Below are 18285 nucleotides of genomic sequence, written 5' to 3'. Positions count from 1 at the left end.
TCTATAGTTGTGTGCTGGACGGTGCTGTTGTGATACTTAAATTTCTCTGGGGAATAATGAAGTATTTCTTACTCTTATCCACGCCACCACACAAAGACTTATGTAGGAGAGAAACAGCGCTGGAGCGAAAGTGGATGAGCTTTAAGCCTCTTATTTCCTCTTGGACTAGGGGATGGACAGGCTTATAAATCAGTGGCTTTAAAAACATTTCAACTTACACACGTAAAGATCAGAGACAGAGATTTCAATCTCGCTTGTGTTTTTTGCTGCCTACATTTCAACCTGCGTCAATCCTAAAAATGAAACGTGTTGTCTGTCACAGCGGCAGTGTCTATTTCGGATGCATGTATGTTACACGCAGGATGTCAAACAGCATCAAGCACCCCATCACCACTAATACCACTACCACCACCACCAACACCACGTCCTGTCCTGCCCCCCGCCACCCCCTCCATCTCGAGATCCGCTGCTTTGGTTTGGACGGGGGGAAATCCTTAACTGAGTTGCGTCATAAATACGTCAATAAACTCTCATTCACTGACGATCAGGTACCACTGGAGCCGCCATATTCGCATCTATGGCAGGGCAGCGGTGCTGTCGGTAAGCGTATGGTCCGGTCATTAGCAGCAAGTATTCCCGCACCGACCACCACCCCTTCCCTCCCTCCCCCTCCTCCAGATCCCGTCCTGATAGCGGCCCGCAGACACGCAGCTTGCATCTGATCATCAAAGCAGAACAGCCGGACTTCCACTTATATCAGGGGGGAAGACATGCAACGTGGAGCGGGGGTCTAGGCGGAGTACGATGCCTTAGACTTAAAGAGAGCAAGCCTGGCACAAGATGGAGGTAAACAGCGTTAGTAGTGAGGTGAGTTTGCGTATTCATTTGTTTTTCTGGTGTGAGCCGATGTCCCGTTAAGTTAGCTTTGCACCGAGAGTCCGGCTCAAGCTTCAATTTGGCGTCACGACCCCGCATCGTACCGTGATGCATGCTAACGCGCTAGCTAATGCTAACAGCTGGTTTAGATGTTTATTTTTGTTGCACTGCCCCCGGGGTTTATTAAGTTTGATATCTGCACGCCCGGGCTTTTTTGCCACTTCTCTCGTAACTCCACAAGCACGCCGGGCTCTTTATCCAATGACACGTAGCTTCCTCTTGTTGTTGTGTTTTTATTTACACTTCTCAAGAGGAGTAAGCTTCGCGGCTAGCTTAGCGTGTGTAGCATTAGCATGGGGCTAGCCTGCTAACTGACAGCCTGCTGGTTTGTAACTTGCAAGCAAGTTTTTTTTGTTAAACCTTCGCTTTCTATTTGTTAAAGAGATGCTTAAGTGATTTTTAATGTTTCTACAGTAAGGTAATTCAAAATATTTCAGCAATGTGTTGGTAGTTTTAACATAAGGAGATTTTATGCTTGGCTCGACGTGCTACACAACAAGTGAAATGAGGGAATGATGATGATGTTGTTGTTGTTATTGGATATAAACTTCGGAGTTGAAGCTATGTAATAACCTTTAATTAAAGTATCGGTTTACGCATCTAGCAAGATATTAACTTAGCAGCGTTAACAAAGTGAAATTGGGATAAAAAACAATGTTACAGTTACATATTCTCTACCCCAGGCTCTAATATAACAACATGGGGCTGTTGATGCAATGCAAGATATTAATTAAAGGAGATTGTATCATCGTCAGACCCTAAGTGAAACTCTATTATACCCTTTCAAAGACTTCTTGATATGCTACAGATCAATAGGATGTTTTTTTCATGTGCAGCCCAGCCATTCTGCCATCCTAAACCTCTCCATCTCTGGCATTCTTTGTACTCTTTCACACCTGGCCTCCAAACTGCGCCTTGTGTCAACTTCTGGGTTTCAAAGCCTGCTGAAAGCCAGTGCAACACTTCTGAACTAGTACATTATTAAACTGTGATTTCTAATTAATAGTAATAATAATAATACCAGTCTGCTGAAGGACATTGGATTTTGTGGGTGGCATGGTAGTTTTAAATAACTCCTCAAACTGTAAGCTCCCAGATATTACTATGTTTCATAAAGTTTCTCAGCTCTTGCCACAACTAAGCTCTTTTAATCTGCCTTTCACCTTTTGAATACTGCCAAGATAACTGAATCACAGAGGTAAACATCAAGCTTAGCCACTTAAGATAGGCTAGTGGTAATGCTGGCTGATAAATCCACTTCGGTATCAGTTGTTTTGGCTGAATATTTGATCAAAGCCTTGTGTGAGGCGATTATGAGATGATGTATAGTCTATGGCTGTCAGATATGTTTTAGGAAAGGCTGAAAAAGGCTCGCCTGGGTCTGTGCTGCAAGTGTAGGCTGCGCTCTGGTACATGCCATGATGAGCCACAGTGAAAGGTGGGAGTGAAAATGTATGTGTGAATTATGACACAAGCACTGCCCTGACTTTGGCTAGCCTTGGATGATGTTAGACTTCACACAGATTCACCCAGGCTCACATTTTGACACAGCTCTGTGCTCTGTCTCGCTGTGAAGTTTACATCCTTTACCTCAGTTTGGATGTTTATGTTGTTGATGTAGTTCTTGTAGCTATATGACTATATGAAAGAGGTTTTGTTTTTTTTTGTTTTTTTTTTGGCCTCTGTTCTGTGGATGCACACGAGTGTATGTTGGTGGCTCCACCCACTGTGTGGGTTTGCGTAGCGCTATGACTCATCCCCCCTCTCTTCAGAGGCTTGATGGAATTCAACACACACAAACACACTGGACTGAATACATCATGCAGGCTGAGCAGCACAGAACTGAAATATGCAGACCTGGATAGCATTATAGAAGTCAGTTAATTATCAGATTTACATGCAGATACCGAGATGTCTGACATTCTTTCCTGATAAGTGTTTTGCTATTTAAATAAAGAGGCTAAAACTGCCCTCTAAATGTGACTCTGAGTAGAACAAAGCCTGTCGGTCTGTGGTCTTTTTTTTTTTTTTTTTTTTTTTAAAGCGTCCTGTCACCACCATCAGCCAGAAGCCCTGAAAGAACCAGGGCCTAGTTATCCTCAAGAGGCTGAAAGCTGACTGCAGCCCCAGCAAACATCAGACTCTGAGAGCCAGTCAGACATGTTGTTTTTGCTCTGGCCGGGGATTAAGCTAGAATGCTAATAATGAGGGGCTTTATAGGGACGGGATGAAAGCTGGACAGCTGGACGGGCTTAGAGTATGGACTCCATACTGTTTGACAACAAATACAGCTTCAAGTTGGGAAAGCAAAAGCGCACTGTTATTGCATGTGACTCATCGATTTCATCTGTTGAATCTTTCATCATACAAGTGGGCGTGCGGCAGCAGCAGTCACAGTCCTGTTCTAGTTGAAAGCTATGATTCACAAGCTTTGTTAAAGTGTTTACTGTTGCAGACTCTGATGACATTTGTTGTTCTGGCTGCAGGTCAATGGACATCAGATGATGGACGAGCCCATGGAGGAGGGAGATTCTTTCACACACTGTGTAAGTAATGATGGGTTTGGGGTCTTGGGATATGTGTGCATGTAGGTGGACTTACCTGCAGCCTCGTGTGTGTGTGTCTCATACTTTTTCTGTGTGTGTGTGAGTAGGATGAAGGGACATATAAGGAGATTCCTATCACCCACCATGTGAAAGAGGGCTGTGAAAAAGCTGATCCATCTCAGTTCGAACTGCTCAAAGTCCTCGGCCAGGGTTCTTTTGGCAAGGTGAGGGCACACACTTCACCCAATCAAATCACTGTGTTGTTGTTGTTGTTGTTTTTTTTCTTTTTGTATCATCCTTAAATATCTCCCGTTCTCCCAGGTATTTCTTGTCAGGAAGATATTGGGTCCAGATGCTGGTCAGTTATATGCAATGAAAGTTCTAAAAAAGGCATCTTTGAAAGGTAATGTGACAGTGCACATCACATTGTCCAGTATGCTCTGCCCTTAAGTGTTGAATTTCTCTCTGGCTCACTCCATCCCTTCCTGTTTTGTCTCTCCAGTCAGGGACAGAGTTCGCACTAAGATGGAAAGAGACATTTTAGTGGAGGTCAATCATCCCTTCATAGTGAAATTGCACTACGGTAAGAGAGTTTAGAGGCACAAAGTGGGTGAAAGATAAGTGGATTATGAGCGTCTTTGTGTACTTATCCGAGATATCACTATTAACATGTATCAGTGCATTTTGAGTGTTATTACACAGTTATGTAATAGGACTGTGTTGATGCAGCTTCTGACATCTTTAGCTTTTGTCCCCTTTTAATATCGTATTCAGCTTGTCGATGTTAGTAAGCTGTTGCTCCTGTGAGTTATAGTGTTTACATGTATCACAGCGTAACCTAAACTCAGGAGTGTGTCTGTTGAAATCAAGAGTATGATAAGCGTGCGAGTAATGTGCTCTGTTTCCATTGCTTCTTCAGCCTTTCAGACAGAAGGGAAACTGTATTTAATACTGGACTTTCTCAGGGGAGGGGATGTATTCACTCGCTTATCCAAAGAGGTAAGCTGACATCCTGTTGCCTTACATCTTATTTTTCCATCTGTCTATCTGTTTTTTTTTTTCTACTTGACAAGTAAAGTACAGCCTGTGCTTTTCTTTCAGTAATTAAATGGTCTTTTTTTGCCCCCTAGTGTTTTAAACATATTTGTGAAAATTCAAACTACATGTGCCATTATGCTCTTTTATAAACCCAGAGGAATTGTCAGGGTGACAGCTACAAATGGAACAGGTGCACATTTAATATGCAGGAGCGTTTTATTTATTTTATAGACGCATAAGTACTGCCAAGTCATTTGTCTCTGTTGTTTTTTTGCTTGCATTTTATTCATATTATGACTTGAATTCCTCACGGAAACACAAGTGCTTTTCTTGGAATATTTCCTCGCTTTTAGATCATTAATGCTTGTCAGTTAACGTCCCGGTTCAGCTCGTTTCAAATGCTCAAGAAATGTGTGATTGTTCTCTAGATAGACCTTGTGTTGAAAGCATGTCTCAGAACCAAAGCGATAGCTGCTGGCAATGTCAAATCAGCAGCCTGCTGAATCGTGTTGCCCTTTTTTTGAAATGTTGATATTGTGACATTAATAATACTTTGTTCTCTCTGTTTTGTGGTTTCTGAAGTTGAAGTTTTTTTTTCTTTTTCTTTTGTTGCTGAATTTGTCTCCTCTTCTGAGTTCAGAGAGTAAATTTGTCCAGTTCTTATCAGGTTATGTTTACAGAGGAAGATGTGAAATTCTACCTTGCAGAGCTGGCCCTGGCCCTCGACCATCTGCACAACCTGGGCATAGTTTACAGAGATCTCAAGCCAGAGAAGTATGAACCTCACCTTCCCCCTTTAACCTTTCACACTCTTTCTCCAACACCACATCATTCAACTCAGAAAGGGTGTGCACTGCTGTCATATCCTTTTGGTTCCTTCTAAACATCCGCTCTTACAAGTATGATGTCACTGATGATTTCTGATTTGCACATGTATACTGTCCTTGGCTGCCATCACCTGCCACCTTCCTCCAACATGCTTAGTCTCTTTCTAATAAAACATGAGTACATTTACAATTCCTTTCAATCTATAAGACATTTCTGATCAGATTTCACAGTAAATTGATGTACTGTAGGTTCTGTTTTAAAGTCAAATCATGCTAGAACTTTTACTCAATTCCATAAAGTGAATTAATTTTATAGAACTTAACTCACAGTGTCAAAGCAATTAGAATTTTATTTTAGTGAGTTTTAACCGTCACCTCACAAGAAACTGTCCAGAGACAACTGCCACCATATGCTTTTTCCTTATATATCTCACAACTGCACTTAGTGTATCATATTATATATTCTCTCACACACACACACACACACACACACGCGCTAACACTCTCATTCTCCACTTTTTTCAGACCTCAATCATTTCACTAATGTGTCTGGCGTGGCTCTAAATTGAGTACTCAGATTATCAGTTCCTTTTTGAAATCCCCAGAGATCCAGAACAAGATTTGCACTAAACTGTGTGAATATGAGGACTAGCGAGCATGAGATGATTTAAAGTCTGTCACTGTACTGTTGTTAACTGTGTCGTATAGAATTCAAATGATCTAAAGCGCATCTCTGTGGCAAACTGTTCTTGTCTTTCAGCATCTTACTTGATGAAGCTGGACACATAAAGTTAACAGGTGTGTTTTTGACTTATATTCAAATAGCCAAAATAATCTAGTTTATATTCATATGTTAAGATACTGTGAAATATTTTGTCTTAAACAGAATTATCCATAGGCTGACTTTATTTTGCAACTTTTGTGTTGTTGTTTTTTTGTTGAATTTGTCCACAAATTTTTTAAAAGGTGTTCCTAACATTTGTCTTTGGCTCACTATGTGCAGACTTTGGCCTGAGTAAAGAGTCAGTAGATGCTGATAAGAAGGCTTATTCCTTCTGTGGTACGGTGGAGTATATGGCCCCTGAGGTGGTCAACAGGAGAGGACACACGCAGAGTGCAGACTGGTGGTCTCTGGGAGTACTTATGGTACAACACTCTCATAAAAACATACACTCACTGGTTTCATCTTGCTTTGACCTTTTTTATATGAGCTGATTAGGGGGGGGGAAAAGTGCCCATTACATTCCTTTTCCTCTGTTGTACGTTTGCAGTTTGAGATGCTAACGGGGACATTACCATTCCAAGGGAAAGACCGCAACGAGACCATGAACATGATTCTCAAGTGAGTCATTATGCGCTGCATGATTAAGACACTCAAAGCATGACAGAGACAAGTCCTGATATATAAGTGATAATTAACTGTAGCTTTCCTTGTTGTACATATTCATTTGTTCAAAATCTCTTTTCTGCCCCACAGAGCTAAGTTAGGAATGCCTCAGTTCCTCAGTTTGGAGGCCCAGAGTTTGCTGAGAATGCTGTTTAAACGTAACCCTGCTAACAGACTAGGTAAGGTGTGTGTGTGTGTGTGTGTGTGTGTGTGTGTGGACCTCTTGGAATAAAAGCAGCGAAGAGACGGTCTTCAAATTGTGCTTAGCTTTCGCTTGTTAACATTTTGGCATCCACTCTTATCACACGCTGAAAACAACAGAGAGAAAACCGTGTAAATGTGTTGATCCTTTTGAAATCAATACAAAACAAACGCGCCAGGTTTACTGAACTGAAGTGATCTGTGTCTATAGGGGCCGGGCCCGATGGAGTGGAGGAGATCAAACGCCATGCTTTCTTTTCCACCATCGACTGGAATGTGAGTGTATACACATAGACACACACACACACACACACACACACACACCCCCTCCTCTCTTCTCTCACAGGCCCACACATACACACACGTAACTCTCCAGCTTCTGTCGAGGATTCACACCTACCAAACGTTTGGCTTGGTGAGCACTGGCCATCAGTCTTGGCCATGCCAACTATGTTTGTGTGTGTGTGCATCTGGGCAGAGGGCCAGTTCTCACTGTGTGTGCACTAATAGCCCTGCGTGAGTGTTTAACAGCCAGCAGGATGCTATTGGCTGGACAGAGCTGTGGAGGGTTTGGGAGGGGGTTAATCTGGGAGGGGTCTTGGCTTCTCTTTCGCATATGTTCACACAGTCCAAACAGCCTGTGGTAGGGTTTGATTTCTGACATGCGTGTGTGTGTGTGGTTTTTTTGTTTGTTTTTTTTTTGCATGTGTGTGCCTGTCGTCTCCTCTGCAGAAACTGTTCAGGAGAGAGCTTCAGCCCCCATTCAAGCCTGCAGCAGGTAAACCAGATGACACATTCTGCTTTGACCCAGAGTTCACCGCTAAAACGCCTAAAGGTAAATCTACACCTACACACACGCTCTGTGCACATGCTTCTTGAGCTTACAAGCAACAGCCACTCCTGCAGCCATGGAAACTGCGAGTGAGAGCTGACAAAACTACAACTGTAAAAATTTAGTTAGTGTTTGTATGTTGATCTATCTACATTATGAATTATCTTTGTGTATTTAGACTCCCCAGGTATCCCTCCCAGTGCTAACGCCCACCAGCTCTTCAAAGGCTTCAGTTTTGTTGCTCCAACCCCCATGGATGATAACAAGAGCTCCCCGCTGCTTAGCATACTTCCAATAGTTCAGGTGAGCACGTTATATCCACTTTGCATGCGTCCCTTATCACAATTTACACAGGTTAATTTATAGCATATTAACCAGGATAAACACAATGACACAGTAAAGGTATTTTCTACTCAACATGTCGACTGCTTTGCTACGGAGCTTCTGACAGTATTTCATTGTTGCAAAAAAGCTGCTGAAAGAGAGTTAACACTGCAGTTAACACATCTGGAGATAGCTGTGAGTGAACAGTTAACACATTTTACTTATTATACACTATTTAGCTCTCTGTCTCACTCACACACGCACGCGCGCGCACACACACACACACACACATACACACATACACATACATCCAATCCTGACTCCACTGGCTGTTTCTCTTGATATTCACCACATTTAGGATCAGAAGTGATTAACTAAATACTGAAAATGACCACAGTTATCTTATCCATGGCCATTTTGTTTGAGTACAGACCAACACTGCACACACACACACGTTTGTCTTTATATCGATGTGGGGACACTCATTGACGGAAGCATTCCCTAGCCCCTTATCTTAATCTTAACCATCACAACTAAATGGCTAATCACAACTCTCACCCTAAACTGATTCTAAACTTAACCCTCAAATTTCCCCTTTGAAGTTGTGAGGACCGGCCAAAATATCCTCATAATAGAAATGTCCTCACAATGTTTTTAAGTGAAATTGCTTCTCCTAAAAATAGACATGCACACACACGCGCACACACACACACATACATACACACACACACACACACACACACACAGTCTGTCCTACTCACACTCGGCATGGCTCAGTTTATGCCTAATTTTAGCTGTAATTGTCCAAATACACACACACACACACACATTCTGAAGTGGCTTTCACACCTTTGCCCCTTAGCAGTTTGACAGATTTTGACAGCACTTTTCCGTTAAGCGATGTGTGAGTAGGAAGCAGTGGCAGTAAATCTGTTAAGACAGTTTGACTGCTGAGTATGTTGTAAGTTTACCGGTAAAGTCACACTCTGGCAAATTTGCGAACAAAAGTGTCGAAACATTGTTGCTGCAGAAGCTTTGCGCTGACCTTTTTTATTGACTTGCTCGGACTACAAACGGGCCGCAGTGGCATTGTGGCTTTTCGAAATGTCACATTTCATTAATTTAATGTCTTGGCAAAGCTTGTGAAGGACAAGACGTTTTAATTCACACAATTTATGTTACCGAACGTGATGTAATGCTTAATGTTTTTTGTCCTTTTACAGATGCACGGGGGTTCAGCCAAGTTCTCTGATCTGTACGAGCTGCAGGAGGACATAGGGGTCGGCTCCTACTCCATTTGTAAACGCTGTGTGCACAGAGTCTCTGCCGTGGACTACGCTGTGAAGGTAACCAGACGCAAGAATAATCCTTTCCCCAGATCAAATAGAATGATGAATGAAATTTGATTGCAAGTTAAAATGACTTTCTTTGACCTACTGCGCACCAGAGCTCTGTCTGAACAAACAGCCAGATTCACCCTCGTCTGAGCCACAAAGGTGTACTATCAGTTGAAGGTTAAGTGCCTTGCTGAAGGGCATGTCAGTGGTGGTTAGTGAGAAATGGGCAGTCAAAGCACGATTTATCCCGTTTCAGAATCCAGTTGTGGCTTCTTCTTTTCAAGGATTATTTAGACATTTTGGGAAATATTTGCTTTCTTTTCAAGAGTTAGATAAGAAAGGAGGAAACGGCAACCCTGGCTCTGATTAAAGGTAACAAAATCCACCTCCCAATGCCTCCCAATACCTCTGTATCTTGTTTGATTAATCCATACAGAAACCAACGTGTAAAGATGACAAGTTTGTTTTATTAAGGTTATGTGCTGGGAATATATCCACTGTAACTTCCTGGAGTCCTGTCATCATTGTGATGTTGCTAAGCAACCAGCATAGATTTGAGCATAACAATAAGAGTTATCGTGAGTGTGTGGCAACCTTTTTCCCCTTTCATTGAAATTCTTATCTACCATCACTATTTTCAAATCCAATTTTCAAAAAGCACTTTTTCACATGTTAGTTGATAGAGTTTCTTAGTTTGTGACAATCTGCTGAAAATGGAGTTTGAATGTGGTTAGTGATGCCAACAAACCAGCAGAGGGCAGCACAGCTTTACACAGCAGTTGGAGCCACAGAGTAGCAAAGCACCACAGGAGCAGTTATGATAGTAAGGCAAGGCAAGGCAAGGCAGTTTTATTTATATAGCGCATTTCATACACAATGGCAATTCAATGTGCTTTACATAAAACAGAAAAACATGTAATTTGAGAAACTTAAAACATACAATTAACCCCCACCCCCACCCCCATAATAAAAACAAAGTACAGAAAAATAGAAAGACATAAATAAAATGATTGCAGCATAAAATAATAAATTAGCTTTAAAATCATTAAAAGGACATAGAGTGCAAATGAAAGTGTGCAAATGAAAGATTAAAATGTAAAGTGCTTTAAAAGAGCTCAATCGTAAGCACAGGAGAAGAGAAATGTTTTTAACCTGGATTTAAAAGTGTTCACTGTTGGGGCTGATTTCAGTTCTGCTGGTAGTTTGTTCCAGTTGTGTGCAGCATAACAGCTAAAAGCTGCTTCACCATGTTTAGTTTGAACTCTGGGCTCAACTATCTGACCTGAGTCAGTAGATCTCAGAGCTCTACTGGGTTTATATTCTACTAACATGTCATTCATGTATTCTGGACCTAAACCATTCAGTGATTTGTAGACCAGTAGCAGAACTTTAAAATCTATTCTATAGCTGACTGGGAGCCAGTGTAAAGACTTTAGAACTGGAGTAATGTGCTCTGATCTCTTTGTTCTGGTTAAAACTCGAGCTGCAGCGTTCTAGTACACAAAATGATTGATATTTATCGATGCTAAGTACCCTTGTCTTTCTGTCTTTGTGTCACAGATTATAGACAAAAGTAAGAGGGACCCCTCTGAAGAGATTGAAATCCTGATGCGATACGGACAGCATCCCAACATCATCACTCTGAAAGACGTCAGTAACAGTTGTGTGTGTTTGAACATTTCAGCGCATTAAAGATTCGAAGAGTTTGTCAACTTACTAACGGCTTGTTGATCTGTGTGTCAGGTGTATGATGAGGGCAGGTACGTTTACGTGGTGACGGAGCTAATGAAGGGAGGGGAGCTGCTGGATAAGATCCTCAGGCAGAAGTTTTTCTCTGAGCGAGAGGCCAGCGCTGTGCTCTACACCATCACCAAGACTGTTGACTACCTCCACTGCCAAGGGGTGAGGAAACACTCCTGCATGTGTACAAGCATGAGTGAAAATCAGAGATCCTGATCCTCTTTTTATTTTCCCTTCTTCTCCGTCTCCCCAGGTGGTACACAGAGACCTAAAGCCCAGCAACATCCTGTATATGGACGACTCGGGGAATCCTGACTCCATCAGAATCTGTGACTTTGGATTTGCTAAGCAGCTTCGAGGGGGCAACGGCCTGCTCCTCACACCGTGTTACACTGCCAACTTTGTGGCACCAGAGGTGAGAGAGAAAGAGGAACAGTAATGGAAGCAAAAAGATAACAAATGGTAGAAGAAATGTAAGGTTTGATTTCTGAAAGGTGCAGGTTAAAGATGTGGAGGAAGAAGAGTACTAATCTCTTATCATTCATCTTTGTGTGTGTGTGTGTGTGTGTTTAGGTACTAATGCGGCAAGGTTATGACGCAGCCTGTGATATATGGAGTCTTGGAGTTCTACTGTATACAATGCTGGCAGGGTAAGACTGCAGTAAGGAACAACTGTTGGAATGTGCTTTAAATATAGATGGGAGTAGTTTAGTTTTCAGACTAGTGCACATTAGGATTTATATAATGGTGTGTGTAATGTGATTTTATGTACTCCCTAACCTCTCCTTTAACCTCATGTCAGGTACACGCCGTTTGCTAACGGGCCAAACGACACACCAGAGGAGATCCTACTTCGAATAGGGTCCGGAAAGTTCTCTTTGACAGGCGGCAACTGGGATACTGTTTCAGACACCTCAAAGGTAAACACTTAAATGATTGATCTCCCATTACTACTTTTTTTTATAACATACTAGAAAGCTCCTATTAAAGTTGTGTACTTCCCTCATATACCTTTTTATAATAACATGTTGTGGTTGTGTGTTACAGGACCTGCTGTCCCATATGCTCCATGTGGACCCTCACCAGCGATACACAGCCGAGCAGGTTCTAAAGCATTCCTGGATTACCTGCAGAGATACGCTACCACACTTCCAGCTCACACGCCATGATGCACCGCACCTCGTCAAGGTGAGTCTAAATCCTGCTCGCTATCAGAGACACACACAGGGCTCTGTTTGTTGCCATGTGGTGGAAACCAAAGAGTAGTAGTATCTCAAAGTTGGAAGTGGATACAGATAAGGGTCTGGATTCTTCTGTGTGATACCTTTTTTTTTGTAGTGCCTCTGCTTTTGGAAATATAAAAGTGAGTCTGATCCGTGGTGATTTGTCGTGAGAACACTGTTGCTATGCGACTGACAAAAAAAAGGGGAAGTTGCCATGTTCAGCTTTCAAAAGTGGTGAAAGATTTCGTGGGGTTTTTGCATTTGAAACATCATGTTTTGCAAAGAGAAAAGTGTTTTCTCCAAGCACTGACATCTGAGCGGTGCGGCCTCTCCGTCACATACATGAGTTCTCTCTCAGATCTCCTCCAGAGAGAGAGAAAGGGAGGGAGGGAGGGAGGGAGAGAGAGAGAGAAGCCTGTCTGGGCAGCATCCTTACAAGCGCTTGAACCGCCTAAGTTGGCTCATCTTAATCTCAGGGAGCAGCAGCTGTACACAGAGGCACTCTCACATCGCTGAACTCTTCACCCTACGATGCAGAGAGGCCAGCCACCCTGCACTGCAATCCCTCTCTATCTGTCATGTTGTTCTTTTTATATACAACCCCAAAGCAAGTATCATAGGTGAGGCTTATAGAGTTGTCCCACCTCCACTCTGATTTCTCTCAGGTCTAAGGACATAACCAAGGCCACTTTTACGTTCATGTAGCAATCTTAGCTGTCTGTGTTGTGACATTGAGCATTATCCAAGAGTAGTGCAGCTGAAGATCCAGCTGTTTCTAGCAAATAATAGTCATGGGAAATGTTTGAAAATAGTGCTAAATGTCAACCACAATTTCCTGAAACTCAAGATACTGTTACCAAATTGTTAGCTTTGTTCATCCACCATCTGTGCAAATAAATATCAGCTGGGTTAGTACATATTTATGAGCTATAAAGCCTTTTGTTACCAGGTGTCACTTGAGTCATCTCTTGATGATGATCCAGTAAGCACCACTGGGGCAACATTTATGGAAGAAACTTGATCAGAGTTCACAAGGGGGCCCTTCATAATCATCAAGATTTAAAGACAGTCTGTTTTAAAAGAATGGGCCAAAATCACACCTGAGCACTGCAGTCTGGAGTCTTGAAGCTGTCATTACAAACAAAGGCTTCTCCACTTTATTCCACATAACTACTATTAACTATTTATGACTATTTATGATGAAAATTTGATTTCTGGTGAATATTTCATGTGAATATCGTCAATGGAAATGGATTTACTGAAAAAAAAGTTTACGTTCAATACTTACTTCCCCCACTGTAAGATATTCAGTTTATTATCACATAAGACAAAGAAAGCAGTGAATTCTTCAAATTTTCCCACATAATAAAAAGTTCAGAGCTCTAGCAAAACTTGTAGTATAGAGCAATTTTATTGAGAGACCAAAGCGTTTCAGCTTGCGGCCTTCATTGGGGTCATCATAAAACACATTATAAGCAGTTTTTTATATTATTTATATAGGGTAGTTAAAAAGAAGAAAACATGTAAAAAAAATATATATATATATATTTTTTTTTAATATATGTGTGTATGTGTGTGTGTGTGTGTGTGTGTGTGTGTGTGTGTGTGTATATATATATATATAAAAAATCAATTATGTGCAAGTAGGATTGGGTACATGGTCATGTCATAAAATTTGAAACTGAAACTAGTAAGTACTTGAATTTTTCCTCCAAAAATTACCTCAATGATTAATCGATCATGAAAAAAGTTGCTGATTGTTTGTCTTGTGGTCAGCTGAGCAATTAATCAGCTCATCATTTCAGCTGTAGTAGCCATACATCAGTTTTCTCCTACATAGAAAATATATGCATATATATATGTCTGTCTGTCTGTCTCTCTCTCTCTGTGGCCTCTCTCTGACCTTTCTCCTCCATGAGGCACCAGTTTGTGCTCACTGGATGTTTCCATCACTTTGACTGACTGACTGATTTGTTGATGCGTGTGGTGTAACAGACGCGTGTGGTGTAACAGTCACACCCTGTACACCCATGTGTATATTTCATAATTATAACTGAACCTCCTGACCTCTTGATCTGAGTCTTAGCCAGCAGTAATATTAGTCATCCATGATGTAAAACTTTCTTCCACTTTTGAAGTTGTCCCACACATGAAGTAATGCATTCCATGTGTCTGATCCGATGGTTTTTCTGATATAAACGACAATAATGTAATACAGTAATAGGATGAATAAGCTCATCATTAATGTAACTCACCCAGATTCTGATACACCTATCAGGTAGAGCCATAACAATTAGTTTATTATGTCATAAGTTGTTCCACAAAAATGAATCAGGACCTATTTTGATTCATGTTTTCCAAATTAGCCAAGGCATCCATGCTGAAAATGAAAGCACACGTTCATAAAAGTGACATAATTTGAGCTTGTTCGGTAGCACAAAACTGACCAATTCCTCATCAGCACTAACAAAATACAGATGTCTGCGCTAAGTTTCCCTACCAAAAGTGGTGGTATTCTATATTAAATTCAAATGCAAAGTTGTGACTGTTATAAACTTGAAGCCAGGTTAAAATTGTGCTTTTTTTCCAGGGAGCCATGGCTGCCACCTATTCAGCACTGAGCCAGAAGACGAGTCAGCCGGTGTTGGAGCCAGTGGCAGCGTCCAGTCTAGCCCAGAGACGCAGTATGAAGAAACTCACCTCAACAGACATGTAGACAAACACACTGCTCGCCCTCCGGTTTTGACCTCACTCTCAGTTGGACTCTCATACACAAACACAGACCGAAGTCCTGGCCAGTCAAACCCACTGTCTCCCTTTTTAATCTATTTATTTTTTGACACACCTGGCATACGCACTCATACATACCTACATACGCACGCACACACACAGACACACACACACACACACACACACACTGGACAAGGTTGGATTGTGAAGAAGTCAGCTGAAGAGGAAGAGGGGAAACTCACATATCTGTTACTGCTGGGGAGACAGACTTGTATTTATTTCCACAGCTTTCATATGCACTTACCCTCCTCGCCTTTCATTCTTTCTTCCTCGGGAAGAATCGCACCAGCTGATGTTCTCCTTCACTGTGATTGGCTGATTCAAAGCTGCTTCGGTAAACTGTGCCCCCCCACTGCTCTTCATCTGCGCCTCGCCATCCTCTCCTCCTCAGTTCTCTCTCTCTCTCTCTCTCTCTCTCTCTCTCTCTCCTTCCCTGTTTTTACTTTTGCTCTCGAAACTTCTTTCCTTCAAAGTGAAGTAATGGTTTATGTGTGAGAGTATTGGTAAGATGATATTGACTGAGGGACAATGTCAGACTGTTTTCTTTCCGATTCTTTTAAAAACAAACGAATTAAAAAAAAAAAAAAAAGATTCTGCTCATGGCGGATTAAAGAGTCCCTGAGGATCAAAATCATCTACCAGCACTTTTGGTAACATAAATGCATGTGTGGACAGAACCTGTATTTCTTTTCCCTTTATAATTCACCGTCTGACTCATGTTACTTTGTGATGCTAACAGTGTATCAAAAGAGGTAAAATAAGCTGCAGATGGACAAAAGATAAGGTCTAGAGTTGGAAGGTGAAACAATGTGGTAACGATAACAGAATTTCTAGTTTGCAAAAAAAAAAAGAAGAATATATAAAAAAAAATATATATAGTATATCTATATAATGAAGATATTGAAGATGAAGAGCATGTGGGGGAGCTGTAGGGATTTCTCTGGGGGGGACGGGACGCACCCCGTTGAACCAGAGAGGCTGAATTTAAAAAAAAAAAACAAAAAAAACATTTCCATGGATATCTCTCAAAAAGACATTGTGGAAATTAAATTGTATGATATTGTATTTATTTCATTTGATTTTTAAGATTCTATTTTTCTTTCAAGTTCTGTATATATTGACATTAAAGATCATTATTGACATGCATCTGCTGTATCATGAGCTGGTTTATTCTGTCAGAAGAACGCACCCCCAAACATCTGTCTCCTGGGCAACAATCAACAAGTCAGTTCCAGGATGACACATTACATTTCCATTCATTTCTAGAGAGATGCAGTTTTCATGTTTAGCTGTGACATGGTAAAACTTCTTTAAGGAGTTGCGTGGATTAATTTTTGAGGGTTTGGTTCTCTTAAACAACAAAACATCTGCTCACTTACCTCTAGTCATGCTGACATCTGAGATTTCTGTTACCAAATCAACATGTGAATGTGAGTGGCAAATTAAGCACTAAAGAAATTATAAAAAGTAAGTCAACTCTGTAAATTCACTGTCCCTGTTGAATCAACAAACCACAACAATGTTCCCCCATAAATGTTTAAGTGTGGTCTAGCGATTTGTCCTCACTAATGCAGGAAAAACATACTACTTTAATTACCTGTTTAATGTGAGCGCCCATACTAAAATTCTATTAACCCTCATTGTATAACTACTATAGATGTATTTGGCCACAGCAAAACAAGCTGTAAACACAACACTGACCTATCATCATAAAAGTAGCACAATGTACTAGCATATAATAACATATACTATAAATACATTATGACACTTCCAGCAGACATATGGAGCTACATTTCCATTCACATAGTATTTCGCGACACTTGGTGAATTTAAGTCCAATATTCATTCTCCTTTTAGTCTCCACTATCTTTAACTAGATGCTAGCTAAAAAATATTAGCTAGATACTAGCTAAAGATATTAACTAGATACTAGCTAAAGATATTAACTAGATGCTAGCTAAAGATATTAACTAGATGCTAGCTAAACATATTAACTAGATGCTAGCTAAACATATTAACTAGATGCTTCTATGTTCACAAGATAGCCATTCAAACTCCTGTTCAGTAGAATACTTTTATTTGAACTTTTCACTAAAAACATCTGCCTACGTCTGCTGGAAACAAAACTGAGTGTTCCCGAGTGTTGAACGGGAACCAAAGCAGTAAAGTAATGGGCTGTAAAAACCCAAACAATTCACTGAAAGATGCTAAAATGCTCAGCTGAGAGTAAAATGATCATTCTGTGGGTATGCAATCACAGAGAGACACCTTTCTTATGTAATCCATAATTCCCATGAAAACAGTGATTAACTATTTTCAACCCAACCGCTCAAAGTAGATGGCCGGTTCTGATCAAGGTTTCGTCTCATTAAAGAGGAGTTGTTCCCTTACCAGTGTCACTAAGTGCTTGTTCATGGGGAAATGTCGTGTCTCTGTAAATTAAAAAGTACAGTCTACACCTGCTTTATGTGAAAAGTGCCCTGACATTTGAGACTTGTACCAGGGATAAGTCATTTGAGTGAAAAAGGCCACATCCCAAAACACTCATGCTTCTGACTCCTTCCATGCAAACATGAATGCCATGCAAAGAGTTTCAGCCACCACTAGATGGTAACACTGTCCAGTACATGAGACATTAACATGGCAGTTGAACACATAGGAGTCTCTGAGTGGGTCTGTGTCTTACCCTTATGTAAATGATCAGTCTCGCCTGCTTCCATTTTGTCTGTCCAACCCCCCGCTCCCCTGAGAATATATGATCCTCTAACCAGTGGTGTGTGTATGTGTGTGTGTGTGTGTGTGCAGAACTGTCATGACCGGACAGCAGAGGATGGAGATCTAGGCAGGGAAGCAGATGGATTCAGGCGTGAGGATTGCTCCCATCACTGCACACAGAGAAACGCACACAGAAAGACACACACTCTGGCCTATGGACCAGCTGCTGTCCTTTTTCTGCAACTGTCTTGAGTTGACTCCATGTCCACCCTCTGGCTCCCTCTCTCTCCTGGATTAGTTGCATTTTGCACTCAGCCTTGGAGCTGAGAGGTAAACAGTGGGGCTGATTGCTTTGACACACTGCTCTTTGTTTTGGCCTCCTGGTGCTA

The 18285-nt window shown here is 41.3% G+C and overlaps 1 protein-coding gene across 1 annotated transcript; it reads left to right on the top strand.

The window, feature by feature from the left end:
• The first annotated feature begins 616 nt into the window (after window positions 1-616).
• On the top strand, window positions 617-16327 carry rps6kal (ribosomal protein S6 kinase a, like). Its single transcript, XM_053323310.1, has 22 exons — window positions 617-867; window positions 3423-3482; window positions 3590-3706; window positions 3804-3885; window positions 3985-4065; window positions 4402-4481; window positions 5188-5294; window positions 6108-6145; window positions 6351-6493; window positions 6619-6689; window positions 6825-6913; window positions 7147-7211; window positions 7668-7770; window positions 7946-8070; window positions 9315-9437; window positions 10989-11078; window positions 11172-11330; window positions 11422-11583; window positions 11742-11818; window positions 11971-12088; window positions 12216-12356; window positions 14982-16327. The coding sequence occupies exons 1-22, from the start codon at window positions 841-843 to the stop codon at window positions 15105-15107; spliced, it is 2184 nt and encodes a 727-aa protein (XP_053179285.1). The 5' UTR covers window positions 617-840; the 3' UTR covers window positions 15108-16327.
• Window positions 16328-18285: the final 1958 nt, after the last annotated feature.

Source organism: Scomber japonicus, chromosome 8 (assembly GCF_027409825.1).
Source record: "Scomber japonicus isolate fScoJap1 chromosome 8, fScoJap1.pri, whole genome shotgun sequence".
NCBI classification, from domain to species: Eukaryota; Metazoa; Chordata; class Actinopteri; order Scombriformes; family Scombridae; genus Scomber; species Scomber japonicus.
Note: the sequence above shows the minus strand (reverse complement) of the source record. Positions and strands in the feature narration are given on the sequence as shown.